Source organism: Archocentrus centrarchus, chromosome 16 (genome assembly GCF_007364275.1).
Source record: "Archocentrus centrarchus isolate MPI-CPG fArcCen1 chromosome 16, fArcCen1, whole genome shotgun sequence".
Lineage (NCBI taxonomy): Eukaryota > Metazoa > Chordata > Actinopteri > Cichliformes > Cichlidae > Archocentrus > Archocentrus centrarchus.
Genome location: NC_044361.1, coordinates 23338554 through 23354922, shown reverse-complemented (window position 1 = coordinate 23354922; position 16369 = coordinate 23338554). Strand labels below are relative to the sequence as shown.

The following is a 16369-nucleotide window of genomic DNA, read 5'->3' as shown; positions in this document are numbered from 1 at the left end:
TTTATTCTGCCACTTTATACAAGTTCTCTTTAAACTGGTTTTGTGTCTTTATATGTCTACAAGGTTTTGGTACTAGATCCTTCAGAATCCAATAAATGGAGCTCTTGAATACTGGGAGCCATTGCTAAGTTTGTACTGCGCATCCTGCCCTTCCCACAGAGGCCAACAGACACCTGCATAATGACATATCAGCCCACATACAGACCAACAGGGGGGAGTGTGATGCCATTTCTAAATCTTGTCATCTCAGAGGAGAAGAAGAGTTTAAAAAAAAGAAAGTAAATTAAAAATCATTTTACAGGATGTTGTCTGTTGCCTTTTCTCTGAAATTCATTGAAATTAATTTGTCATTTTTTTCTGTTTATCCAATGAAAGAAACTGGTGTTGAAAAGAAACGTTTTATTTGGCATCAGCAGAATAATTAGTCACTTCAGTCCCTGAAGTGACATGGACAGGAATTTTTCTGCATCAATATCATAAAAACATTGTCACTTAAAATTACACAAAGCTGTTCACATTACTTTCTGCATAAAACAACTCTGAGGCATAGCCACCAGTAAACCGGAACACTCTAGAAATAAGTCTAAGCAACGTGGATTAATTGTGCTCACGTTATTGGTAGGATCTGACAAGTAATTTGATTTTGGTGCCAAACATTGTTTTTAGTAAAGAGGTGTGTGCTCAACTGTCAACCCCACACACACACACACACACACACACACACCAAAAAAAAAAAATCTAGTGTAAATAACTGTGGTGCTGTGTTAAGAACAGAAAAACAAAAAAATTGTGTATAAAATTATACCCACAGAAAGATAATTCACCCTGGAACATCAATGTGTATGTCTCTTAAGGCTGTTATTACATAATTGTTTTACACAGTGCTTGGTAACGGCAATGCTTAATGCGAGCGCCCAACATTCAGGTCTCTTTAAAGCTCAACAACCACAGAGGTGTTGGTTTGTCAGTCAATACAAGACCGTCAGTGAGGTCAAAGGATAGCCAGGGCTGGTGGGTCATTTGTCCTTCCTTTCCTCTGGTTCATCAGGTGGTGCTGTAAGCTGTTTCATATGTAGATCCACTTTGGCTTGGCGGTGTTTCTGGACCATGTTACCACCAGCAAACCCCAGGGCGCCACCTCCCAGAGCAGCAGCCACCCCTGCAGCTTTGAACCCAGCCAGCAGGCCAAGTGGGCCTCCTAATACACCGCCCAGCAGTGCCCCAGCAACCGGTAACACCGCCAACTTATAGCCAACCGCCTGGAGAGACAAAAAAAAAAAAGAAATGTAGTTTAATTTAATGCACATGCACACACACACACACACACACACACACACACACACCTTTGGTGGCATTAGTACTTTGTGGCTTCAAGACAGTCAGCGATAGAATTTGGATGAGTCTTTCATGATCACACATCAACTCACAGAAGGAGGAAGAAATTAAAAAAAAAAAAACATACACAAACAGTCCCACACGTGTAAATGTAAACCGTCACTTCCACAGCTGCATCAAAGCATTTTCATTATCTCCATTTAGGAAAAAAATCAGAGAGATGCAGCCTGTGTGATGATAACAGCAGTAATAACACAGAGTGGAAGGTGCTCTTTGCTGATGGCAATTAATGACTGATTCCCTGACCATCCTCCCTCACGCACGCACAGACACACACACACATACACACACACACACACACTCTTGATTAACACTTCACCATTAAATTAATCTAGTTCAAAAGCTGGCATCACTTGTCCCCACCCCTGTGGCAGTTGAGGGAATTTTAATTTCATCTGAGCTGAGTTAAAAGGACTCTGGGTACAGGTTGTGGAGGGTGGAGGAAGTGTGGGTGTTGCGTGACTATGAGTCTGTCTGTGTGTAATGCCGTTTGACCTGATGACAGATTACAAGCTTTCAAACACGTCAAAACATCTGATGTCCTTCTCATCTGCTTTATCTCTCCACACCCCCCCCTCCTATAATGTGTGCCCACTCCCATCTACCTGTGACCTTACTGAGAGGCCAGCATTTATTTTGTTTCTATTTTGGTCCATTTTTTTTCAAGAAACAATTTACAAAGAATGCTTTATTAATAAAGTTCAAATAGTTAAAAGGTCAGTGGTTCCATACTTTTAACAGTATAGCCGCACAGAGTATTTTGGTCATATCTCTCCAGGTTTTTTTTTTTCCCCTAATCAGTCTCTATGCGCAGATGTCGGTGTAGAGCTCAGAAAATTTTGCTGTGTTGATTCACCATTTCAAGTCAACTAAGGAAAACAAATCCCAAACACTGATTTCTGCTTCTCAAATGATATGTTTGCTGTTAATTGAATATCCCTAATCATGCTGCTAAAACAAATTTAAAGATAACATTGGGCTCTGGTCTGGATCATCTCATAGCATTTTTCTTACAATTTTAAAAATTTCATCCACAAATTGATTCATTAATTAACTGAAAAAGAAAAGAAAACGATGAAAACAATATTTTTTGTTGGCAACACCTGGATGTGACTAGTTTCATTGTTCTGACCGTTTGTTTAAGCTGAGCTAGTCTGCAGACCACTGAGCAATGTTAGATATGAGTAATGTTAAGAGTTGTATAATATTGGTTGGTATAATACATTTTTTCATTATACTGACCTCAACAAAAGAAAAGTACCTCCATTTTATGTTGGTGCTAGCAGGAAACTCAAAAGTAAGCACAGACTACTAGAGGTAATCAAAAGAGGAAACAACAACCATGACAGAGGACAGTTTTTTTTTAAATTGCGTTAGCATTTACAGGTGTGACTGTGTCATTGCCATCTGTGAGTGTTTGTAATTACAGTCTAATTACTCCACAGTGCCATCAAAAGAAAGATCAACGCAGACGACTTCTTACATTCAAGCTTTTATCTCAAACTAAAAGTGAAGTCAGAAAAATCTGTACTGAGAAGCAGGATTGTTCACTTTTGTCGTGCTCTGGTGTGTGTCGTCGTTTGCCAAAAAAACAGGTGATTCATTCTGGGTATTACACACAAAACGTTCGACATTTCAAGTGTGTAATATGTGTGAAGGGCACTGAGTCGTCTTCTGAGTTACACTCAGTGCAGAGCGGTGTAAGGACGTGCTAAACTGACAATGCTGCTCCTGAAAAACTATTAAACAATCACTTAAACCTCTTCTTAATGCTACGCACAAACACACACACACACATGTGCAAACACATAGACCGTCTCTTGTCACCCCTCTTATCCTGCCTCTCTCCCCTCCACTTCTCTCTATTTCCTTAATTGCAGCTTTCCTCCGTATTCGAACAGATCAATAGGGACAAACGCTGTGGAATGGCTGGGAGGCAAAGTGCCATCGATCTTCCCATCTCCCAAACACCACCCGCGCGCACAAACACACACACACTACTAATACACACCTTCCCCAGGCTCTTGGTCCCCTCCTCCACATTGGCAGCGGCTGTGTTGACGTTGTCCTCTATGCTGTCAATCTTCTCCTGCTGGGACTGATGCACAGGGGTTAGACACACACACAAACATGTATAAACACACACTCATATGGTAGCAAGCAGATTCACTGACACTGACACACACACACACACACACACACATGTAAGAGCAACCACTTGTTGTGTACAATTTTTTTTTTTTTTTTTTTTTTTTTAAACCTATCCAAATTCTGCTCCACAGCCCAAGTTAACATGAAAGGGGTGTGTATGGAGGCTGCAGGTATATTCAAGGGAGATTTCAGTGAGGGTGGGGTCATACTGTGAGTGTGTGGCATTGTGTAGATCTCATGAAATATTCAGAGTGGCAGCTGTCTCTCTCCATGTGAGGGCTGGATGGACACAGTGACCAAATAACAACCAGAGCATTTTTTCTTCCTCTCCCTTTCTTCCTCAAAACAGTTTCCTTCCTTCTTTCTCACCTCCTCCCACCGACTAATAAAGTCCTCAATTTTTATTGCTTCTCTTACGCATACCAACATGAAAACTTCCTGTTATTTTGTGACAGTTTTAGAGATTTTAAACTTGTAACCCAGACTTTCAGACATTTAGATTTTCACATTTTCATTTTCTGCACCAGTATTTTCTAGCTTAAAAGTGGCAGTTGCACCGAGAATCAGGATAACACGGGCCGCAACAAACAATTATTATAATTGCTCTGATTAATCAAAGTTAGCTTTGTTTTTACTAATCATTTAGCCAGTAAAAGGCCGGAAGAAAAAGTGAAAAATGCTTTAGCTCTTGTTATTTTTCTACTAAAATTGCAACGGTTGATATAACGTCCCCATTAAAGATGCTAAAAACATGATCGATTTATCACTTTTGTTTTTTAAAAACAAAAAAGGCTATAACTCTAGCACCTAGTGTTCTAAAGTTTGTTAGGGACATTTGTGCATTTTTTCACTATTCTAATAAAAGCCTAATATAACCAGATATGATAACAGCAATCATAAAAGAAAGACTATTGACTAGAACAATTATTTGATTATCTGTTAATCAAATTAATCAACAGATCTGAAGTATTTTCCTGTAATGTGTTCATGTTCTGATTGGGTTTATGAGCTTTGTTGAACATTTAAAAAGATCCCTTTAGCTGTTAGTTTAAAATATTTACCACCAGTAATTCCAAAACAATTAGACAGCTCTGCTATTGCTAATATTATAATGGGAATTTAGCTAATTTAATGCTAATGCCTCAGCAGAAAGCCCTAAAAGACACACAGAGCAAACAGAGAGATAAGCCTAAAGTCGCCCCAACATTGGAACAGACTGACATGACGCGTATACAGACACAACCACACACTCAGACTCACTCAGTATTTCCACTGTGGCTTAGCGCTGGAATATTACTCCCCTAACGGCTCCTTTCACCCTTGAGACGCCACAACATGTCTATGCTCTTTCTGCCACACCCCCTCGCTGTACCTCTTTCTGTTTTTTCACCCTAGCTACATCTTCACTCGCCCCCTCTCACTGTTAATCTCGCCTTCGCTGAGCCTCACTGCTTCTCTCCCTCCTTCCCTGAGGATAAGAGTGATAATCTGAGCCGTCTGTTCTCCACCTGCTCCGATGTATCCCTTGTTTCCCCTTCTCCCCCCCCCCCCTGTGAAAACCTGCCGTCTTCCCCCCAAATCCCCTCGCTTTCTCTTTCTCTCTCACTCATCTACTTCTCAATCTCTCCTCCACTGAGGGGCCTCTGGGGCCTCAGCACTGCTCCTGAGCTGCTCTGTGTAAGCTTGTCTCAGTGGGGCCTTACCAGGCAACGCAAGCGCACACACACATACGCACACAGGTCAAATACACACCACCTCCTGGAGGCGCACAACCTCTGTCACATTGTTTTTGTTCACAGGGGTAGCTATGCACACATATAGATAAAGAAATGCAGAGCTGAGCATTTGTACTCACATGGACGAGCAGAGAAAACTCCGTCACCAAACCACTCAGCTCCTTCAGATCCTGAGAGGGAAAAACAAATATTGTATTTATTTCCTTGAGGTGCTTATCATGCAAATCTGCAGCTACAAAATTGTCTTCGGGAACAGGTATGAAGGGCCGTTTGCCTTTTCCATGCCACAGAAGGGAAGGCATACATGTGAAATCAAATTAATGATTGATTTTAATTTAGCTGTGTCAGTTTCAGGGTCCTTGTAAAATATTGATAACACCTGTGTTTATTTACTGAGTCTCCTGTGAAAAACACCTTCTGTTCTCCTTTTCCATGTGAGAGTTCATGAAGTGTTCGAGAAGTCCCTCATCCTATGCTTCCTCTCTTAGATACCCTTCTCTACCAACACACTAAAAAGGAGTTTCTCAAATCACAGAATACAACACTTTGTGATAGTTGATAGCGGCGACTGTGGATCAGCATAATTCAGGCATAGATTTGTTATTTTGCTATGATCCTGAATAATAATACACTGCAAATACTGAGAAATGAGCAGCAAATTGTTGATTTTTAATTTCATAATCAACAAAGAGTTAAAGCTTAATATTAGTAAAAGGTATTTGTAAATATTTCCAAGAATAAGTTGTAAACTGTCATGTACATACTACAATTAAAACATATCTGACTACGATTGGCTGAATAAAGCTTGTTCCAGATGTGCATACCTGTTCCAGGTTATCCCAGGACTCAGCTGCACTCTGATCAGGAGGGATTTCTGGAAGCTGGAGCTGACTTTGCCTGCCAAATACTGGAACATCGCCCATATTGTCATCAGTGTGGCAACTACTGGATGCACAACTGGATGGCTGAGTGGCAGGTGGTGTCGTTGGAGCGGGCCGAGGCTCGGGGTTAGAGTGCAAACAGAGGAAGTCCTGCGTAGCGGCTGACGCCCTATCTCTGACCGGCTTGATGAGCATTTCCAGAGCAGCGGCGTCTTCAGCACGGACCCGAGCGCAGAGCTTCTCCATCTCTCTCATATTGGCTCTCAGCTGCTGCAGAGGCGCAGAAGAAAAGCAAATTTTTCAGTCTGAAAGGCCGTGATGTTTGATTAAGAGGGGCAGAGAAAAATAAGGAGTGGAATATCTGAATGTGCACAGCACTTGTTTAAAGGGACACGTGGACGGGCAGAAGGACAAGGAAACCTGTGGTTAAATACAGCTGTCACTGCCAAAACACAAACAGGCAAGAAAAAGATGAGCTCAGAAAGAAGTGACACAAAAAAACCTGCTCCAGTCTGTATGGATATATCAATGGGACATCCCTTTGGCACTTAGGACAATCCAGCCATATAGATGGTTTTGATGTTGTGAAGTTTGGCACTCACCTTGTGGTGCTCAAAGCACCCCCCCCCCCCCCCCCCCGCCCCCCAAAGAAAAAAAATATTAACAATAATTTGAAAAATTTGTTAGCAAATACATTCCAGAATACATGACCAAGTCATTTAAAAAAAAAAAATCCACAAACTTCTTTTGAGCAGTTTCCATTTTCTTTCTACTGTCTACATCTGCCAAACAAAGGAAGCTCACAGCTACCTGACATTATAGCTCAGCCGATGGGGGGGGGGGGGGCCTTAATGTTTACATTACATCCTGTCACGCTTTCGAGAGCATGAGCATCTCATCACGGGTAGATGCACTGTGATACGGCTGGCAGGTGTAGTTCAGTAAAAATGTAAATGGTTCTAACATGAAACTGCTCACTCTGTGGATTTTTCTGAGCAAACAGGTCATGATTTCTGGAAAGAGACACGTAGCTGGTGAGATTTTCAATTTCAATTTTTTTTTTGGTGCTTTGAGCGACGCAAGGTGGGTGCCTCGTACTTCATTATATTAAACTCACAGTCAAAACAGTCTTGATGATCCAAGTGAGGAGGAAACACATACTTGATTTTTGGAGTGAACTGTCACTCAAAGGCCACACAGTTTTATCGCTGAAACCAATTCTCCCTGATAACATGTAAACAATTTATAGAACAGACAACAATGTCTAAATGATTTTTACTTTACACAACATTTCTTGAATTAAAGGGGAAAACAAGTATTCTTGCTCATTTAGCCAGCTGATCACGTCGTCAGATTCAGTCTGGAATACTGTTCAAATGATGCGAACTGCAGGAAGGTCTTGAGCCAATCCTCATTTCTTTAGAATTTCCTCCCAAGAAGCCAGATTGTCATTTTTAAAGTGGTCTTGAGCAAAATTCTCCAGGCTTTCTGAAGGTCAATTTTTTTCTATGAACATTTACTGCTTTTTCACTAATTTACAGTCCAGTCCTCGTATCTGACCATTTTCAGAGGATTTTTTTGGTTTGTTAAGTCACTTAACACTGACCTATGAATCATTCAAGCATAAAAAAGGTGCCTAACTCAAGGGACAAGCCAAAGTTGTGTTGACACATAAGCAACTTAGCAAAGAACCAGTTTTAAATTGTATCCTTACGCACTTACTAGTGGCCTGTCACAAAAACACATTTGTTTGTTCCCCTTTCTTTATTTGAATCTATGAAAAATGCCAAAGATAACACAGTTTGACAAGCATAAAATAAGATTTTTGCACCAACATCATGATGATTCACAAAGAGAGTCAAAAACTTGGCACTTCTTTAAAAAATGTTGAGGAAACTGGACAAGTGGAGGACAAAAGAAGAAGTGACAGACCTAAAAAACTGTATACAGCAGATGAACAGTACATGAAAGTGAAGCAAAGACCTGACATAGGACCTGCCAAATGCATCTGATCCTTCAGTTGAACCATTTACTGTTCATTGACATCTCATCAGAAACAGTCTCAGTGGTGGCTGTCGAGTTCATTTTTAAGGAAGGGAAACGGGGAGAAAAAGCTGACGTATGCCACATTACACAAAAACTGTACTGAAAAATCAATGGCAACAGGTCTGATGGAGTGTTGAACCCAAATGTGAAATTTTTTTGTTAAAATTGTTGTCAGTATATACGGAGGAGATCAGGACAGAGGTCCAACAGTGAATGTCTACAGCCACCTGTAAAACACGGTGAAGGCTCTGTCATGGTTTGGGGCTGCGTTTTAGCTGATGGTGTTGGGGATCTTGTCAAAATTTAGGTAATGATAAGGCAGAAAAGTACCATCATATTTCGATCCACCATGCAATCCCATCTGAAAAGATTGATAACATCTTCATTTTTCAGCATGACAATGATCCCAAACACACTGCAGTAAAAACATACCTGGATAGAAAAACACACAATGGAACACTATCAGTCATGGAATGGCCTCCCCAGTGCCCGGATCACAACATTACTGAAGCAGTGTGGGATCAGAGAAAGGAAGAAAAGGCAGCCAACATCCAAATAAGAGCTTTGAATGTCCTTCTAAAAGCCTGGAGAACTATTCCTGAAGACTACTTAAAGAAATTACAAGAAAACTTGCAGAAGGGTTCAGGCTGTGTTGAATAAAGGTGGTCATACCAAATATTGACTTTCAAGCTTGTTATGATTGTACAAACTCTTTTTGCCCTATATTCTGTATTTCTATATATGCTTGGACACATTGGACACACAAATTGCTGCACCTACTTACCATTTCCCTAGCAGAATATAAAGAAATGTAGGGTGGTCAAGACTTTTGCACAATGCTGTACATGCGCATGTGTTTTAGTGGGGGCTTAATAAGGTTTAGATATGAGGTTGGGGAACACAAGAACTGCCCTGAGGGTGACAGGAGGATTAGATCCCAGCCATCAGCCCTCCAGGCAGCAGCATGACCTGAGTTCAGGGGGGTCAATGTGCTGCCAATAACACATTCTGTTAACTACATGACATGAATAAGCATATGTCCATACCCTTGTTCATGTGCACAGAAGTGAAAACACTGAATAACACAGAGACAGTCAGGTCGGGTGCCTTTCGGCCTGCAAACTAACTGTGACATTATGTAGTTCAAACACAGACACCACAAATAAAAACAGTATGGACTCAGCTCCCCTGACTCAAAGTGTTTGCAGTGGCTCCTGTGGTAAAAGCGGGGCTACTGTGTCTGTCTGCGACCTTCTCTTGGGGTTTAGCTTGCCGCTAGGTTAGCTGGAGTACACGTTAGGGTAGGCGGAGGGACTGCAGTCTGTCTTTCCAGATAGGTAAAAAGAAATGAACATAAACAGGCAGTGTTAATAGTTAAAAATGTACTAAGAACGACAAAATCCAACCTATTTATCTGTCTTCCTTTGGACATTAAGCACAGGCAAACATCTAAAGCAGGGCAGACAAACTCCTCCTCAGGATTTACACCATAAGGACATGGGAAAGCACTCTGTGTGCACCCCTGAGGGTTCGTGGGGTAATGGTGAGAGGATAGTTGTGTGCCTGTTTGGAGTTATTTCACCTTCAGAGACATGGTGGCTTCTAGGCAACAACATCCCCTGAGGCATTTCACACTCACTACCTGAACAAGTACACATGTGCACACACACAAAACACACAAAAAAATATGGTTTCTAGGTTTAGTAGCAGCTCTTTTCTTGTCCTGATTTTTAAAGTAGATTTCTAGACATAATACTCTGCATACATAATGTAAAGAGTAAATGTTCCCATGTTCCTTCACTATTTTATTTAGCTGTTAATTCCAGCTGAATAGACAGGAGCAAATTTTGTTGTTATCATGCAGGTTAGATGGTGATAAAGGTAGGAGACTGTGACTTGTCTCAAAGGTGGTTTCTGCTATTAGATCCGTCATGGTCAAACCATCTCCATCATGACGATGCTAAGGAAAACCAAAAGGTGTGGCTGAAAGCTTGGGGAACACCAAATAGATGGACCTTGTGTTTTTCTTTGTGAAGCTGCTGCGGTTTGTTTTTCTGTTGCTTACTGACTGTTATTCCACACAAAATTGGCATTCACTTTATTGCATTGGCATGCTTCAAAAGGCATCTGTTTGAGTCAGAGATTATTTCAAAAAGGCTTGGCAACAATGACTGACACGGTCCTCCTTCACGCAGCCATCACAACAAACACTGCCTGTACTCAACTGGATAAAGACACCAGTTGCTGCCCTGTTACGGGTCTTTACTTATATTGTTTGAGTTTGAAGATCAGACAGGCACAAATCAGGAAATGTCCACATCCCAAATTTAGGAGGTCACGGGGTTTTGAGACAAAAAATACACAATACAGAGTCATGCCTGTTCAGGAATTTCAAGAGAAAGTGAGTCATGTCATCCTCAAACAATCCTCACAATCACGAAACACACACACACACACACACACACACACACACACACACACACACACACACACACACACACACACACACCTCTGCTATTTCTGTTTACTTCACGTCTTACCTGAACAGTTCTGCTGGCATTAATATGCTCCTGATGAAGGCGGTCCCATTGCTGTGTATGCTGGTACTGTGAACATGAAAGTAGAAGCTAGCAGTTATTTATCTGAAGGCTGGAAGTAAGAGTTTGAAAGTGAGGTTGTGATCTTGTGTGCAGCCAGATTTGAGCCGTCACCTTCAGTATGTTGTTGTGGTGTTTCTGCAGTCTCTCCAGGTCTGTGGGCAGAGCCACTTTAATGAACTTGTGGATTGGTGCCTCCAGGCGCCTCAGTGTCAACTTGTTGCCTTCCTCTGCCATGTGTCCTGCTGACTGCCCACAGCCAACACTACTGCGTAACTTTGACAAGGCACCTGCTCAGCTTTATCTCACTGCGCCCACAGATACTGTAAATACCAGCAGAGTATTTTAATATATCAAATAAATAAACTCAGTGACACACACAAGTCTGCATTTAAAACTGCCACCTCAAAAGATAAAAGAATCCTTTTTTTGCCAGCATCCAGTGGCGTAACCAGACAGTTTTCACACGGGTGGCCAGCCTAAGACCATTACTTGCATTGAGGTGGCATAAAAGCTGCTGTCTCATTACGTTATTATTCTTTTTTGCATGCCAAATTGTTGTAGGCCAAATAGTTAACTTTTCAAGTAATTAACATCGTCACTTGTTTATGACAACAGAGCAATGTAGAAGCCATTCAGACTCATTAATAATAACCTTAAAAAAAAGAAAAAAAAAAGTCCAATCATCCAATTAATTATAAAATATCTGGAACAGTTGTTAAAGTTACTCTTCTGTAACTGCTGAAAAAGCTCAAAAGATAAAGACAGTAAATACAGTTGTGAAAAACTAAGTAAGTTCATGACAGTGCAATTAGAAAAAGACTGAAGAAGTATGGCTTGTTTAGAAGGGTTGCCAGGAGGAAGTCTCTTCTCTCTTAAAAAAAAATAAAAGGGCAGCATGACTTAGGTTTTCAAAGCTGTATCTGAACACACCATAAGATATCTAGAACAGTGTGCTTTGGACGAATGAGACCAAAGTGGAGATGTTTTGTCATAATACACAGCAGCATGTTTGGTGAAAATCAAACAGCATATCAGCACAAACACCTCAAACCAACTATCAAGCAATGTGGTGGAGCGGTGATGATTTGGGCTTGTTTTGCAGCCACAGGACCTGGGTATCTTATTGTCATTAAGTTGACCATGAACCTCTCTGTATACCAAAGTATTCTAAGTCAAATGTGAGGCCATCTGACAGAAGATGCTTGGCTTTAACTTGGTTATGCAGCAAGACAATGATCCCAAACACAGCAGCAAATCTATAACACAATGGCTGAAAGAGAAAAGAACCAAGGTGCTGCAATGACCAAGTTAAAGTTCAGACCTCAATCTGGCTGAAATGCTGCAGCAGGACCGTAAGAGAGGAAAAAAAAAACAAAAAAAACAAAAAACAAAAAACCCCCTTAATGAATAAAAACAACGCTGTAAAGAAGAGTGGGCCAAAATTCTTCCACAGCGATGTGAGAGACTGATGATGTCAAACCGGAAAACAAATTGTATTTGTGACATCTATTCCCCATTTGTATCAGAACAACAAAAATTCAAATAAATAAATGAACCTTTCAAAAGGCTTTCTTTAGCCAGTCAAAACTGATGTGACACACAAATACATATGATGGGGACTCAGTGCTTTTAAATATAATCTTACTTGCTGATACTGGCCAATATTGATGCTTGATACAGTTGCAACCCTTTTTCAATCATTTGAAGACATCAGTTTGGGCTTTTTTGGGTTGGGGGTGGGGGGTAACTAGACTGACAGAACTGTTTTCACAATTTCTGAAGACTAAACTGTGAAAACAATCTGCAATCCTTGTACTAACACTGTGCTGTAGGTGTTCATAATAGTGGTTCATGATACATCTGTACTGTTGAGTCAGTGATGGTTACTGTACAGTACTGTGCACAAGTTTCAAGCCACCCCCTCATTTCTGTATATTTTGCTTCCAAGGAGCCAGACTTTCTTTCGTTCTTCTTTAAAGTTTCTCTTTGGACATTGGCTGCTTTTTCACTCATTTTTGGTGCTGCTTTTTCACTCATTTTTGGTGCAGTCCTTGTACCTGACTGTTTACAGAGGAATGTTTTCTTGTTAAACCATTTAACACTGACCTATGAATCATTCAAGCATTTAAAAAAAGCACCTAACTGAAGGGATTAACCAGTGTTGTGTCTACAAATAACAGACAACCTAGCAAAGAATAAACTTTAAATAGTATCTTTTGACACTTTTGTTACTAGTAGCCTGTTTCAAAAACATATAGTTTGTTCCCCATTCTTTAGTTAAATCTATGAAAAATACCAAAGATAACACAGTTTGACAGGCATAAAATAATATATTTGCACCAACAATGTGATTCTCAAAGAGCTGATAGCTATCTCAGCATGGTGTGCAGTGTGTGCTTGAGTGAGGAAACTGAACAAGCGGAGGATAAAAGAAGTAACAGAACTTTACAAAAAAACAAAAAAAAAACAGCAGATCAACAGTATCTGAAAGTCATGTCCACAAAAAACAGGGGGAAAAAAGCAGGACCTGAGAGAAACATTAGCAAATCCATCTACTGTTCACTGAAGCCTCATCAGAAATGGTCTCAGTGGAAGAGTGGCTGTCAAGAAGCCATTCTTAAGGCCGGGAAACAGGGAGAAAAAGCTGAGGTATGCCAAATCAGTTTGCTGTAGTCACGGAGTGATAAATACAAATTTGAATTTTTTGATTCAAATGGTCAATATGTACGAAGGAGGTCAGGAGGTACAACAGAGTGTCTGAAGACACCTGTGAAACACGGTGGAGGGTGGTGTTAGAGATCTTGTCAAAACTGGTGTAATGATGAACACAGAAAAACCACAGGCCGCTCAGCTGTCAGCATGACAATGACCCCAAACACACAAGGTAACGCCATCGGTATACTGGCCTCCCCAAATGAGGTGTAGCTAAAGACTTTTGCACAGTAATATCTTTGATATTAGCAGCTCATACCAATAAAGAAAATAAAAAGAAAAAAAATGCACCATGTAATTTTACTTGTGGTTGTTTAATGTTCCAGAGATAACAACAGTTAACTCCGGAAGACGTAAACAGGTTGATAACGCCTTCCTCTGTTCCTAGTTTGAGGTGATGTTTCGGGGAGAAGTCAGGACACGTCGCACGAACTGTGTCCTGAACAGAAAGTGAAATCACTCAGTTTGCTTAATAACAGCAGGCTGGCTCAGCAGGTAACGCTAAATTGACCCACCAGCTTCCCTGGCTAACAGGCGAGGACGCTAAGGGTTTTGTGAGGGGTAGAAAATTTCTCAGACGGAGTTATTCGCTAATTCAATAACTTCACCCGGATACAGGGAGGCATCAGTCTGCCGCTGAAAACACACACTCACAGGACACACAGCGACACTTACCAGTAAAAACACAACTTGACAATGTCATTTATGTTCGCTAATGACTACTGCGAGACTCCATGTTGTTAAAAAGAAACTTAACGTTTAGCTACTTTTGGTAGCTGCTGACAACAAGTCGTCACTGTTTGAGACAGCAGGTTGTTTATAAACATTTCCCAGTACGTCCACGAATAGTTTCCGACCACAATCAGTAGCCGCAGAACACAGTGTTCCTCATGTCAGTGTCCCGTGATGCCTGTCCTGACAGCAGATCATTGAGATGTTTCTAAAATAATGCTACCGCTGACGGCAGTGTTCATTTCTCCCATCGATCACATTTTATTGCTTCGGGAAAAAAATGTTTTTTCTTCGCTTCAAAAGGCTTTTGCGCATGCAACGTCTTACATTAATAATTTAAAAATGCAGTGGCCACCAACTTCTGCTGTCATGGCCATCAAAAATTCATCATGTGCTATTCTACTCAAAAAAAGAGAGGAAAAAAAATCTACATTCTACAATCTACATATATCTGAGAAGTGTAATTACATTAAACAAAATGCTGGGTAGACTAAGCATAAAGATAGACTATGACATAACATTAAAACTACCCAGCTAAATTAACAGATTTTTTTCTTTTTTTTTTTTTGCGGCTACTTAACATTTTGCTCTGGGTGTTTGGACTTCACAGCTTAGTAATTTCCAAGCTGCTGGCTTCAGCCCTGCTATGTGGTCATACTGTTTTGTAAAATGCACTCATGAAAGTGAAAATGTATGACATTTAAAAAATGTGTCACAGGTTTTTTTTTTGTTTGTTTGTTTTTGTGATAGCCAGACACTGAGAATAATGTAAACATACTATAAATAAATAAATAGATGCAAGTTAGAAATGCCCCTTAACAAAGAAATTATGTGAGATTATTAATTTTGTCATGTTTGCATGTCTTCCACACAGATTTTCACAGTTGGCTGCATGTATAAACAGCACCAATCCTGTGGAAGGAAACATTAGGTGTGATATTTTGGTCTGTCTTGCGTTTGGAAGAAAGACTGGGGTTCCCCCTCCTCTACTCTGAGATCAGCCAGCGTGAGTGGGTCTATTGCATGTTTCCACTTCTCTTCTTCAGCACCTTTTACCTTTGACATTTAGGCCAACCCCCCACACACTCTTCCCTCAGCGGATGCTCCAATGCGAAGGGCCACAGTACACAGTCCCCAGCTACAGGGGATTTCCCCTGATGCTGTACACATGTTGTTAGTGTGTGTGCTCATGTATGAGTGTGTGTTTGCTTGTGTTTGTGCAAGTGTGTCTGTCCACTTTCAGGGGACTCCCAGACTTGCAGACTGAGGGGGAGGAACAGAGCTGACAGTCTAAATAGCAAATCATCATCAAAAATGTTTCTGTCTCTATGTTTGTGGAGACTGAGACAATGAAGGAGGTGTCTGGGCGTGTGTAAGTAGTGCCCTTAATGTGGGCACATCAATCTGTTGACAAAGAAAAAGGATGTCATTTACATGATGTTACACTATCATGTAAATCAGGGGTCTGCAAACTTGCGGCCCGCGGGCCGCATCCGGCCCCGCCTACTTCCGGTCCGCGAATTGATGTCAAAAATAACATACAGTTTGGCCCTTTAAGTTACTTTTTTGACATTTCGCCTTCCCCTCCAATTAAGAGGGTTAAGCGAAATGTCAAAAAAGTAACTTAAAGGGCCAAACTGTATGTTATTGTTGACATCAATTCGCGGACCGGAAGTGGGCGGGGGCGCAAGTTTGGAGACCCCTGATGTAAATCATTCAGGTTCAAGGTAAAGACTTTGTTTAAGGTTGGCATGAGTATAGGTTTAAGTGCATGTAGATTATAGTCATGGCAAATACTCAGGAATCAGTGATTTGATTCACCACCGTGAAGTTCTGGGCCCAGGAGGACTCAGGTGCCATTTGTTTCAGTCTAATCCGGGAAGTTTGTTAGCAGGAGAAGAAGCCAGCAGGGAGCTTCATTCACTTCTTACTGCCTGAATCTTAACTTTTTTTTTTTTTTGTATGGCAGGTGTGATTAGCACATCCTGATGCCTCAGTGGATATAGGGTGGTTTTTTTTTTTTTTTGTTTTTTTCCACCGCAGACATTGTGACAAGTCATGGTAGGAAAGCACAGGTGTTACTAATAACATTAACAATGGCTCTGTCCTGTGCAGG

At 40.9% G+C, this 16369-nt stretch overlaps 1 protein-coding gene across 1 annotated transcript; it reads right to left on the bottom strand.

The window, feature by feature from the left end:
* Positions 1-402: 402 nt before the first annotated feature.
* stx17 (syntaxin 17) lies at positions 403-14353 on the bottom strand. The gene is made up of 7 exons (XM_030750814.1): positions 14197-14353; positions 10921-11129; positions 10750-10815; positions 6107-6433; positions 5402-5452; positions 3407-3493; positions 403-1259 (listed from the first exon to the last, which is right to left on the bottom strand). The coding sequence occupies exons 2-7, from the start codon at positions 11041-11043 to the stop codon at positions 1017-1019; spliced, it is 897 nt and encodes a 298-aa protein (XP_030606674.1). The 5' UTR covers positions 11044-11129; positions 14197-14353; the 3' UTR covers positions 403-1016.
* Positions 14354-16369: the final 2016 nt, after the last annotated feature.

Coding starts and splice junctions, on each gene's coding strand:
- stx17 (XM_030750814.1), bottom strand. CDS start 11,043: ATGGCAGAGGAAGGCAACAAGTTGACACTGAGGCGCCTGGAGGCACCA. Junction 6,434..10,749: donor ATGCCAGCAGAACTGTTCAG/GTAAGACGTGAA, acceptor GCGCCTCTGCAG/CAGCTGAGAGCCAATATGAG. Junction 5,453..6,106: donor CCTGGGATAACCTGGAACAG/GTATGCACATCT, acceptor TTTCCCTCTCAG/GATCTGAAGGAGCTGAGTGG.